The 12,452-nt window shown below is 44.9% G+C and overlaps 2 protein-coding genes across 7 annotated transcripts in view; both read left to right on the top strand.

Annotated features, from left to right (window-relative positions):
- The window catches only part of LOC114886753 (RNA-binding protein 14), a 16,044-nt gene extending 15,535 nt beyond the window's left edge, over positions 1-509 (top strand). Inside the window, exon 2 of the mRNA XM_029207686.1 lies at positions 324-509. Within this exon, the coding sequence (XP_029063519.1) occupies positions 324-334 (11 nt within the window). The 3' untranslated portion in view covers positions 335-509. The remainder of the gene's footprint in view (positions 1-323) is intronic.
- RBM4 (RNA binding motif protein 4) overlaps positions 377-12,452 on the top strand; it is a 27,958-nt gene continuing 15,882 nt past the window's right edge. The window contains exons 1-4 of one of the 6 annotated variants that reach the window (XM_029207690.1): positions 377-526; positions 1,643-2,066; positions 5,211-5,898; positions 7,601-11,185. In XM_029207690.1, the coding sequence (XP_029063523.1) occupies positions 1,655-2,066; positions 5,211-5,890 (1,092 nt within the window). In that variant the 5' untranslated portion in view covers positions 377-526; positions 1,643-1,654 and the 3' untranslated portion in view covers positions 5,891-5,898; positions 7,601-11,185. Of the gene's footprint in view, positions 2,067-5,210; positions 5,899-6,091; positions 6,323-7,600; positions 11,212-12,452 lie in introns of those variants that run through there. The other 5 variants (XM_029207691.1, XR_003791409.1, XR_003791410.1 and 2 more) reach the window with 5 other exon arrangements.

Here is a 12,452-nt window from a genome sequence, read left to right on the forward strand (position 1 = left end):
GCCCGCAGCACCCTGGCTGCGAGGGGGATGGCGTTTGGGAGATTAGAGGGAGAAGTGTGGAGTAGAAGGCAAAATGGAGCGCACGTGGAGTGGCGAAATGTGGAAGCTTAACAAAGTTGGCGCCATGAAGCTGAAGACCGCCACACCGGATCCCTAGCTCGCTCCGCCTAATGGCGGGCGGAACCCCGCCAGCGAAGCGCACGTTGGTAGTTCCTCCCTCACGCCGACCTTCCATCCAATCAGTGACCTCGGTTTGTCGAGAGAGGTGCTCATTGGCTTTCGTATAAACTCTTTGGGGTTACTGACGTTTCCACCTCTTCCAGGCCTCAGGTAATTGGCGTTCGTGGTAACCAATCAGGAAGAGGATCTACGGGAACGCCTGCCTTTTATTTTATTGAATGGCCAATCCGGTGGTAGGTTCACCTCCCCCTCTCTACCCAGAGTCACTGCTGCAGCCGCCGCCATTTTAGCGTTTTGTCAGAAGCGTCCGCGCCGCGAGGAAGAGCCCCTGCTGCTTTTCGTGCGGGTGAGAGACTCCGAGCCCCTTCACTGTCTTTTTTCTGCCCTGTTAAATCTCACGACTTGGGCTTTAGGGGTATCCTAGGGTGGTCCTGGCCTCCGCATCCGTCACTGAGAGCCGACCTCGGTGCTCGGCGTTGCGCGGTAAGCCTCAAGCAGCCCTTCCCCCACGACCTCCGCCGAGAATACCTTGCTTTTTCCCCACCTTGCCCTCTATCCGACTTTGCTCGGCTTACTGCCTCGAGGCTTTTACCGAGATAACCGCTTTTCCGTTAGACTTAGGAATTACAACCCCGTGTCGAGAATTTTTGAAGCCCCGAGACACTGTCGTCTGGCCGTTGAGGCTCAAGGCCCCTTCTCTGGCCATGCATTTCTCCAATTCTCCAGGAGCTCGTAGGACGGCACCCCGAGAGAGGCGTTCCCCGCTCCAGCACTTCCTGTACTCTCCGAACGCCTCGCTATCCAGCTTAAGTCACGGGTTCACTGCTTCCAAAGGAAACCCTAAAACGTAGCTATTATAAGGTCCTTTTTTCAGGAAATGGCTAATTCGGTTACGAGAGGAAGAGCCAGTTCATAATTTCAGTCAGTCCAGCCAGCCAAGTAGTTAGACCTTTGTTTTCTGACTGTCTCTTTTTGTTTTTGGCGGCGGAGCCGCCGCGTGGCTTGCGGGATATTAGTTCCCCGACCAGGGATTGAACCCGGGCCCTCAGCAGTGAAAGCGTGGAGTCCTAACCGGACCTCCAGGGAATTTGTTGTCTATTTAGTAGGTAGAAAGCCCAGTACCCCCAGGGCTGCATTTATGCCCCGCTTTCATTTGCGTTTCCGTTTGAAACTATTCAGCTCTTACCAAACCCTTTGTCTGTGTCTGCTAAGGATCTGTGTCACAGATGCTTTCTCCTTTCTGTAGGTTCTATAGCTGGAATTGTAGCGGGCCTCCTTATTCCCACTTCCCTTTGATTATTATCTGGGGGTGTGCGTGTGAGTGTGGGGCGTCTGAGAGGGGGGAAAACTGGAAATATTTGCCAGACCCAAAGGAGATGGCAGTATTGATTTTTTTTTTTTTTTTTTTTAACTGACATGGGCGTGAGGTCTTTTGTTAGAAATTTCATTTTTTCTCGCCCAGGCTGTGTCCGAGATGGTGAAGCTGTTCATTGGAAACCTGCCCCGGGAGGCCACAGAGCAGGAGATCCGCTCACTCTTCGAGCAGTATGGGAAGGTGCTGGAGTGTGACATCATTAAGAACTACGGCTTTGTGCACATAGAGGACAAGACAGCGGCCGAGGATGCCATACGCAACCTGCACCACTACAAGCTGCACGGGGTGAACATCAACGTGGAAGCCAGCAAGAATAAGAGCAAAACATCCACAAAGTTGCATGTAGGCAACATCAGTCCTACTTGTACCAACAAGGAGCTTCGGGCCAAGTTTGAGGAGTATGGTCCGGTCATTGAATGTGACATCGTGAAAGATTATGCCTTTGTACACATGGAGCGGGCAGAGGATGCAGTGGAGGCCATCAGGGGCCTTGACAACACAGAGTTTCAAGGTGAACCACCCTCTTTGGGAAGAGGGCTGAACACAAGGTTTTGTGTAGAAAATAGGCTGGATAGGAGGGGTCTGGGATAGAGATAGAGATACAGCTGTTGGTTGGCTGATTGTGAGGATTAAGTGTGGGTGATGGGCTTAAATGGAGAATGCATGGGATTTAGAGGCTTTACCTTAGGCAAATCAAGTTTGGGAGAAGAACCACTTGGCATTAGTTTGGAACCCCTAGGCTTTTTTGCCTATTAGTGCAGAAATCCCTTCCTCTGAAGATTTATTCAGTTGTTTTGTCTTTTTTGCGGGGTGGGGGGGGTAGTAGAGCACCTAACAGTGTTTCACTCTGAAATTTATTGCCTCAGCACCCCATGTGTTATTTTGTATGTGGAAGGACCTGGCAAAAGCTGGCTTAAGCCACATGTTTAGGAGCAAAATATCTGTGAAGCTCCCCCACCTCATCCCAATTCATGGCTTCTCAGTAAATATAATTTGTCGTTAAACGAGTCTTGAGAGAACTAGTGTCTTTAAATTGTTATAGCTCTTACAGCTTTTCTGTTACGCTTGCACCAAAGAGGTTCGGTTTGGAGGACGAGGACACTCTAGAACTGAAGGCTAATTTCAGGAGTTTCTGAGGAGAAGGTATTGGGATTTGGGGGGCGATAATGGCAAAGCCGTTTCACTGGTTTGAGGAGTGAGCTGTAACATCCTTGGTGAGTAGAGCACTTAGATGGGTGTTAACCTTGGAGCCTTGACTAGATTAATAGTGTGCCTGGAAGGCAGCATGAGTGATGCTGTGGATAGACATTTTGTTTTCTTGGTTTAAGGTCTAAGCTCCTGTGGCAAGGGTGGCAGTTGTGAAGGGGGTGGTAACCATGGTGAGTTGCTAACTCTACTCTTCGTGCACCCACTTTGGGTTCCCAGTGTCAAAGCCAGAAAAGAGCCTTTCCCCTTCAGTGTAACTACTTCTAAATTATGGAGTATTCCCACAACTCCTTGTTAACATTTTTAATCTATATTCCAACTTTTTTCAGCCCGAACAAGGTAGTAGCTGCTGCTTCTCCTGAGCGTTCCTCTTGTTAAGAGTCATTTCGGCTATCTTTGATGTTTACTTAAATTGGACCTTCTTAGACCTGGAAGTCTGATCATCATTTCTCCCAAGTTAATGGTGCCCTGTGTTATGGGTATTGCTGTGCATTATTAAAGAAAAATGTCACAGGTCTCTCAGGTCTGGTTTTCCATTTTTAATTGGTAAGTTGAGAATTATTTTGTGTCAACAACTTAATTGGGAGCAAAGGCTGCTCTGGTGGAGGGTTTATGATACCTAATTTTTGGATACTCTTCTACACTTTAACCAAGTCATAGAAGAGGTGGTGGTGTCTCCTTGTTAACACATGTAAGGGAAGGGTATTGTGAACTGATACAGGACACATCATACTTAGAGCATAACTCTTGGTATCTGAAGTCTAGGCTCTCTGAGGTTTAGTTGTTTTTGCTCTGTTTTCCTTACTGTTAGTCATTCTCTTTAGCATTGTCTAGTACAGTTCTATATGTATATAGAGTAGCAGTATTTATTATGATGGTCTTTTTCCCTTTCAGTTTCTCAGTGTTGGGTATATTCTTTTTATTGTTTGCCCATTTAAGGAACATCCATTTTAGATATTTTTAAAGACTTAGCTGCTTTTTCTGGCAGCTTAGGAATTTTTTCTGGCAAATCTTCAGGTCAGGACATTTATTAATGACCTTTATGTCTTGAAAGGACATGGTTGGTTCCTCGGTTGCCCTTATTTTCTCTGGTTTTGTTAGGTGCCAAAGTGGCCATTTGGACAAATAACGAGGGACACGGGTTAGCACTTAAAGCACTTAAGTACTTAATTGTACATCTTAGCTTTTCACTGGCAGCCTACACTTATCAGATAAAATGTTTAAACCGGGACTTTTTTTTTGGTATTTTGGTCCTTCCCTTTTCCCTTTTTTAGTCTTCTAGAACCTAACTTTAATTTTGTAGGTGAAATTGTATATTTACCATTTTCTATAACGTTAGTTGAGTAGATGACCTATCTGTTAACTCCCCTGGTTCTAAGCATTCACTTCTTCGCCATCTGCATGCTTGGGTGCATGATAGCCATTTGTTTTGGAAAGGTTTTGCTGGAGTTTTGCTTACATTAAAATGGTAGATCATGTTAGGTGGAAATTGCTCCTGTGAAAAGGTTTAAAATTTAAACTTCTTCATTTCCAGAATACAAATTGTAATTTTCAGCAAAAACTAGTATCAAGTGCATGTTCTTAGGATCTTAGATCTCTAAAGGAGGAAAAGTACTTTAATCTTGCGCTAACGTGAACAGTGTGATACACTAACATTATTGGTCATTCTCCACTTTTTTCATCCCCTCTTTTCTTCCACATTTTTCATAATACTCTTTCTGAAAATTCAGGCATCTTGTGAACTGCCTGACCTGTTTTGTTTGATCCCCTGTTATAAGGGGTCACTAAATATTGTAAAGGATCCCTGTTAGAATGAATATCAGAACTAACAATTTAAAGGACCCAGTTTAGGGGGAAGGCAGTCCTTCAACTCGTATTTCACCCCTCTTCCCCCATTCATGAGTGTTTTTCCCAAAAGTCTTGAAACTTGCCTACCGCACTCAGCCACGGATCAAGTCTGGATTACTGTCAATGGTAACTTTAGAGTCCTACTCTATTCTCTTTGATTTTGGGGCGGTATGGGGGACTGGCCTTTGCATTCTCCTGCTTACTGAATTCAGGAGTCTTAATAGTGAAGATTGGAGGTGTCAGAATGTTGTGGAGCACTATTATTGTGGTTTCTTTTGACATTGGGCCACCGTTCAGAGTAGTTTTTGTCCACAGTTACTTGGCAAAGGATGAAATGCCTATTTTTGAGCGAGAGTAGTTTCTTTCTTAAGCGTTAAACTGGTGTTAGAGCTGAAACATTTCTTCATTTAATTGATCTTTGCCTGAAATCAGGTCATTATACTGAATTTATACTGGACCTTTTAAAAAAAATCTTAAAAATGGCAATGAATCCTGCATTAGAGTTGTCTAGGTAAAGCCATTGCTATGACCAGTGTCTGGGGTAGGGGCTGGGGCTATGACTAAGAGTGATAGCAACCCTTCTTGCGTCTGTTTCTTCAAGGCAAACGAATGCACGTGCAGTTGTCCACCAGCCGGCTTAGGACTGCGCCCGGGATGGGAGACCAGAGCGGCTGCTATCGGTGCGGGAAAGAGGGGCACTGGTCCAAAGAGTGTCCGGTAGATCGTTCGGGCCGAGTGGCAGACTTTACCGAGCAATATAATGAGCAATATGGAGCAGTGCGTACACCTTACGCCATGAGCTATGGGGATTCATTGTATTACAACAACGCGTACGGAGCGCTCGATGCCTACTACAAGCGCTGCCGTGCTGCCCGGTCCTATGAGGCAGTGGCTGCTGCAGCTGCCTCTGCGTATAATTACGCAGAGCAGACCCTGTCCCAGCTGCCACAAGTCCAGAATACAGCCATGGCCAGTCACCTCACCTCCACCTCTCTCGATCCCTACGATAGACACCTGTTGCCGACTTCAGGAGCTGCTGCTGCTACAGCTGCTGCTGCTGCAGCAGCCGCTGCTGCTGTTACTGCAGCTTCCACTTCATATTACGGGCGCGATCGGAGCCCCCTGCGTCGCGGCCCAGTCCCCACTGTTGGAGAGGGCTACGGTTACGGGCATGAGAGTGAGTTGTCCCAAGCTTCGGCGGCCGCGCGGAATTCCCTGTACGACATGGCCCGGTATGAGCGGGAGCAGTATGCGGATCGGGCGCGGTATTCAGCCTTTTAAAGCTTGAGGTGAGAGCGGTGGGGTGTCCCTTGTTCTGGTTTTGCCATCCCTCCTGCAGCCTAAAGGCTCCAGTTAGGCTGCCCTGCTTGCTTGCTTTTGCAGGGTTAGGGTAAGGTTGCTAATGGTTCAGAGGATAGGGAGAAGTCCTAACTACTTTGTGAAATATATAAACATCCTTATCCCTCATGGCTGTTTTTCCAGGGCTCCTAGTCCTGGGAGTCAATCTGATTCCATTTGTGCCTGGAAAAGCAAACAGTGGTGTGATGACTCTTGGGTCACACCTGTGTGCTGTAATTGAACCAAACCTGGAAACCAGACATTCAGACCCAGGTGTGCCGTTTCTCAGAGCCTTCGTTGAAATTCCTAGGTGTGTGACATTACTAAGGTCTGCAAGGTTCCTGTTCTGCTTCATGCTGTGTGAAAGGTCTGATGGTAAGTTGGGGCAGAGAGGAGTAGAAAAAGATATCTTTCAACTTATAAAGTTGATTTCAGCAAGGAGTCTGGGGCATAGACTCAAATTCAACTTCTCTGCTCAGTTCACATTCATTCCCTGAGCTGAATAGAATGCCTACCCCATTGCTTTATCTTTGAATCTGTCCTGTAAGAGCCCATTTACTTTGTTCAGTTTTGTTTTTAAACTGTCCCCACGGTATTAGATTTGACATTCTCTCCACTTCTTTAAGGTATATAATAACGTAAATATGTATGCACCCTGTTAATTCTACTCTTCTTCAGTAATATTGAAATCCAAGGTTGGGAGCTTTGCCTTAAGCACATCACTCCCTTCATCTTCCCACCAGCTATGAGCATTTAACACTCTTGAACCACCAGCTCTACCTTGAGTCCTCTGGCTTTTTCCTATACGTTTTGAGCCTCATGATCCATTTGGCTCTACTTGAGTGTATTCTCTTCTGATGCTTGCCAGCTTTGGGCTCTAGGTGTTTGAGACTGCTGTTGTATTAAAGGGTGTTTCACAACACCCTTTGTCTTGAGTAGCTCCCATTGTGTCCCAGACATTACCATTGATCTGTAATCCTGTAGTAACAGGGTGGGTGATACTGTCATCTTTTCCATTAGGGCAGAAGGTATGTGACTTGCCCAGGGTTATTGGATAGGAGATCACTGATAGGGCTGGAGAAGAAACTTGAGTGACCTGATGTGTAGCTTACACATGCCCTCCAGTACGTTCTTTTCTTTTATTTTCTTTTATTTTCTTCCCTAGGCAGAGTTGGATGCCCTCAGGTGTTACAGCTTGTTCAGTTAATGCCACTTTTTCCTAGACCTTAAACGGTTTTTAACTTGTAACTCCAAGATTCAAACATACTTTTTACTGTGGAGAGCTAAGAGCTAATTGGAACCTTTCCCTTTTTCCTGCTCTCCAATGACAGTTTGTAAATGTGGAATTGCCTTCTCTGAGGAATGCTAATATGCTAACATCAAGAGAAATGCAATGTCTGTCTACTCTCGTGAAAGAAAATTTGCTATTTCGTTTAGAGAAAGGCTAGTCTGGGATTGCTTGACCCTTCCCAGTTACTGTCTGGCCTTCAAGCTCTTTTCACTTTTAGAGATTATTATTATACTATGGATGGATACAAGTAAACTTAAAAGGAGTGTCAAGTTACCGTACTTTGTAAAGATGTTCTTTGAAGTGTAAGTGGGAAAGCCCTTGTGAGCTTTGCTGTAAAGCCCCTGTATTGTGCTCTCTTTCAGGTGGGATGTGTGTGGGCTGAAATTCCGAGCTGCGGTTGTGCATGAGAATACACCCTTCGTGGTACCCCATCTCCGGGACGTTCTCAGCTCTGTGCATTCAGTCCCCCAGGAACCGTGGACCTTAATTTACCTTGTTAAGTTCAGACCACCTCTTCTTTCCTCTCTCCTGCCCATTTCCGTGTTCTTTCTGTCCTTCAATACTTCTGTAGCTTCCCATCATGTTCTGTTCTCCCAGCAGGTCTCATTGTGTGTAGAAACTGGTGGGGGTTGTGCTGTATCCCCACTTCCTGCTTCCAGTGGGTGTTGTGAGAGTGTCACTGCTCCTGAGTCTTTTTGACCCAAAGGCTTATGGCAGGTAGACACATAGCGTTGGATCACTTTTTTCTTTCCGGTGAAATAAATGGTTTTTCAACTTAGGGAATGTGTGCTTTGAGAGAGTTCTTACTTGGGCTTGTGTCTGGGTTCTTTATTTGTCTCTGGAAGAGAAGGGGAGGGTATAAAGTTTGACATTCAGTTCTGGGTGAACATCACTGCAGTTGTTTTCCTTATTGTAGATAGGGTTTATAGGTGCCAAAGGTAAAAGAGGGCTTGTATAGAAGAACCCAGGTAGGCAGGCTTATTCCGTTAAAGACTTTCTGTCTCTCATACACCTTTGTTATAAAACCATCAACTTACTAGGAGTTTTGAGATGTGGGACTTTTCCCTGCTTGAGAAACAATTGTCACCCACCCCTTACTACTAACATTCCAACCACCCAGTCAATCAGTACATCTAGTTTGACTTACTTTCCAAGGAAGAGGTCTAGAGTAAGGAAGGGTTTGAGGGAACAGGAGGTCAGCTTTCACTTCATGCCATATGGAAAATTAAGTTGTGGCTCCAACAGCATTCTGCTATTTTCCTAGGCCAGTAAGCAACACCTTTTGATGCCTTTCACCATCTATTTGTACAGTTCTGCCAAAATCCAAAGAATTCCTCAGTGGCCCCACTAGTACCTCATTTCCTTTAGAATGATAGGCATAGAAGAAGGACCCAGAAGTGAGCTTTAGATTATTTAACAAGGATGGGGGGTGAGTACAAGGAAGAGCCACTGCTTCTTAGTTCCATGCTTTTATCAAAACAGACTGTCTTGCAGATGTTTTTTGTCTGTACTTTCTTGCTCCAGTTTTAATATATATAGTGGGGTTCTGTCTGGTTAGGGCATTTCCCAGCATCATTCAACAAATACTCAGCACCTACTGTATGCCGGCCCTTATGCTTTTAGGAAAGGTGGGTTGTGGTAATGGGAGATAAGAAAAAGCAGCTGGTTTTTAGTTGGGTAGTCTCTCAGATTTTCCTACTTAATGTTTCTAATTCATAGATGGCTGAGATGGGGATAACAGTACAACTTGTAATTTATTGGATATTTGTTCTCTGAAACCCTGTGAGAAGTGTTTTATGTGTTAATCTCCCAGCCACCATTTTACTGAATATGGAAGTTGTCTTTGGTGAGAGGTCAAGTGGTAAAGACAACAGTTCTGGGAAAACTGTTGGTGGAGTTGGGATTAGGGGTGGGAAGAGTTATTGGCTCCTACAGATAAGAAGTGATCAACAAAGAAGATTATGACTAATATCTAGGCTAGGTCCTTGTATTTGTCTTTATCTTCCCTGGCTGGCTTGGTTTGCTGCCACTGCCACTTAGAGGGTTTTCCTGCTTTGGTTCCTTTTTTCCGCCAGAGATGGACCCATTACTGATCAGCGCTGATGAACATGCCCCTTGGTCCGATGGGTGGGGTTGGCAAGTTTCAAAAGATGGGCACTAGCAGCGTTCACTGATTCAACAAATAAAAATTTTCAGTGATACTCTGCAAGGTACTGTTTTAGGTCTAGATCTGGAGCTTATATTCTAAGAGAGGGAGACTACATACTGTCAAGTAGAGCATTTAGATGGGAATGGTCAATGAAGGTGGTGACGTGTCACAGTGGATTAAATATGGGAGTAATATATTTTTGCATGATAAAGCATTCTTTCTCCCTCTGAGAGCATCATCTCCCTGTAACACAACCTGAGTTTTTCATGACTGCCAGAATCTGGGCTGGTTTAATGCTGTATTCCTACTATAGTGTTGTTTTTTTTGTCTTTTTTTTTTTAATTACTGTTGAAAGGAAAAACACTGTTAAGAACAGTGGAAAAGTAGTTCTAAAACTTTAAAAAGGTGTTTTGAAATGATTGAATTCGCTATTTCAACATTACATTTTGTGAAATTATTTTTGTGTGAATTTCCAATCCAATGTATCTCGAGTTGAGGCCACATAGTCTGCCCTGTGTCATTGACAAAGTTATACTGCTAACGCTTAGCCTCAGGAGTTGTACAGTAGTTTTTTAAGAGTGATGCTTTAATACACTAGCTTTCTGTAGCCTTCCACTTTTTTTTTTGGCTGTGCTGCGTGTCTTGTGGGATCTTAGTTCCGCACCAGGGGATTGAACCCGGGCCCTCAGCAGTGAAAGCACTGAGTCCTAACCACCAGACAGCCAGGGAATTCCCATGTAGCCTTCCACTTTTCTTTTCATTCCGTTGAGTAAACTGTGGTTGGCATCCATCTGAGAGCTTGCTTTGCACATTGTGAAGTACTCACTGGTTACCTACTACGTGTAAATACCATGTGGAGAATAAAGATGATTAGGTGCCTGTCCTTACTTTGCCTACACAGGCAGCTTTCTGCATAGGCAATTTGGGTGTGCAAATAACTGGTATATATGTTAGGTGGAGATAGGAATGGTTACACCATTCTGTTGTGATGGCGTCTGGCCAAGCCCGATTCTGGATGAATCAGAGGACTTAGGAGGGCAGTTTTCAGGATGATACTGATTTGGTGTTAGATTAACTTTCACTTAAAAGTCATCCACACACCCTCAAAATTGGGGTTGACTTGGAATGCTAAATTAAACCAGGCTTCTTATCCCAGAGCTACATCAGCAATAAGCTAGACTCTAGGGGGATGGAGTAGTGAGAGGTAGACTTTGCATTGTGGTATTAAATGCTGGTGCAAATTACTGAAGTAGAGTTTACTTAGTACTGGAATTCTCCATGTGGTCTCATGCGGAGGCAAACGGAATTCCCAGAAATGATGGCAATGGGAAGTCTCAGGACTGCTTTTCTGCTTTGGCTTGGAGAACAGTACTCTAGGTTGCAGTAAGGGAAAGTTGAGTTCTAGAATGGAATGACTCCAAGACTGATTTTGAAACTTAGCTTGAGCATCTTGAGGAAATTTTGGTTCATTTGAAGAGTTAGCTCAATTGCTGATAAGAAAATAGAAAATAAATGAAAAAATGTAAATGGTAATTCCAGAGTAAACAAAAACTCATAAAATATAATTAGGAGCTCTACCGAGTCATAATCATGGCAGCATGATTTATATATTTAATAAAATAATTTTCATCTAACTAAATTGGGAGAATAGGGAAGCGTGGATAGGTAAGTAATGGGGTGTGTAAGAGCAAAATTCAAAATTTCATAATAGAAATCAATAGATAGGGACTCCTGGCGTCCAACGCGAGGGCCCTGGGTTCGATCCATGGTCAGGGAACTAGATCCTGCACGACACAACTGAAAAAAAAAAAAAAAAATCCCGCATGCCACAACGAAGATCCCGTACACAGCAGTGAAGATTCTACGTGCCTTAACTGAGACCTGGGGCAGCTAAATATTACCAAAAAAAAATTAATAATTTCTTGAAGTGGTAGATGGAGAACAGTGACCATCTTACTCAGACACAAAGGTAAGGAACGCTGAAAAGAGCTAAGATCTGTTGCTTCTGGGGAGGATGGGGTAAGAGACGTGAAAGCCTTGTTATATTTGCTAAATCATGTGCGTGGATAATTTTTCTTTTTTTGCGGTACGTGGGCCTCTCACTGTTGTGGCCTCTCCCGTTGCGGAGCACAGGCTCCGGACGCGCAGGCTCAGCGGCCATGGCTCACGGGCCCAGCCACTCCGCGGCATGTGGGATCTTCCCGGACCGGGGCACGAACCCGTGTCCCCTGCATCGGCAGGCGGACTCAACCACTGCGCCACCAGGCAAGCTCGTTCGTGGGTAATTTTGATAAAAATAAGCTTTATGCTAACGGCTTTTTTCTGACTTAAGCCTGAGATGATGGCTTAACTTAGGAAACCTTCCAACTTCTCACCAAATGCAAATTTTCTGACATGAGTAGGGCCTAGTATTATTCACTGGCAGGTAAATAACACCCCTGAGATACAGGATAGGGGTGGTGCTAGCAGTTTGTCAAGGAGATAAGACACCAAAGAAGGAAGGGGCTTAGCTAATGATAAGTAAATCTTAAAGTTGAATTGAGTGTGTTACTACTGCTCATGTTTTCTCTAACTTGTCAAGGCCAATAGGGAAACTGAGTACTATGCTCTTAGTCCACTGGGGCTGGTTCTTTGAAGGGCTAAGCCTGCTGGTTCAGTAGAGTACCTCTACTGAACATGCTGAATTGCTTGTACTCAGTTAAACTACGAGATGGGACCTCTCTCATTTTCACTATGTAGGGAATATTGAAACCAGATTGAGTTTGGAGCTTCCTTAGCACCTGGGGTCCCCAACCCCCAGGCCGTGGATCGGTACTGGTCTGCTTATGAACTGGTCCGCACAGCAGGAGGTGAGTGGCAGGCGAGGGAGTGAGCGAAGCTTCATCTGCGCCTCCCCATCACTCGCATTACCAACTGAATACCCCGCCCCCGTTCGCGGAAAAATTGTCTTCCATGAAACCACTCCCTGGTGCCAAAAAGGTTGGGGACCAATGGTATAGACCATCCAACCTGATCTGTTCCATCTAGCCTATTGCAAGGGGAAGGAGGATCGTTTTTACACACTA

This window comes from Monodon monoceros, unplaced genomic scaffold (genome assembly GCF_005190385.1).
Source record: "Monodon monoceros isolate NGI ecotype Baffin Bay Population unplaced genomic scaffold, NGI_Narwhal_1 Super_Scaffold_7, whole genome shotgun sequence".
In the NCBI taxonomy this organism is placed as follows: domain Eukaryota; kingdom Metazoa; phylum Chordata; class Mammalia; order Artiodactyla; family Monodontidae; genus Monodon; species Monodon monoceros.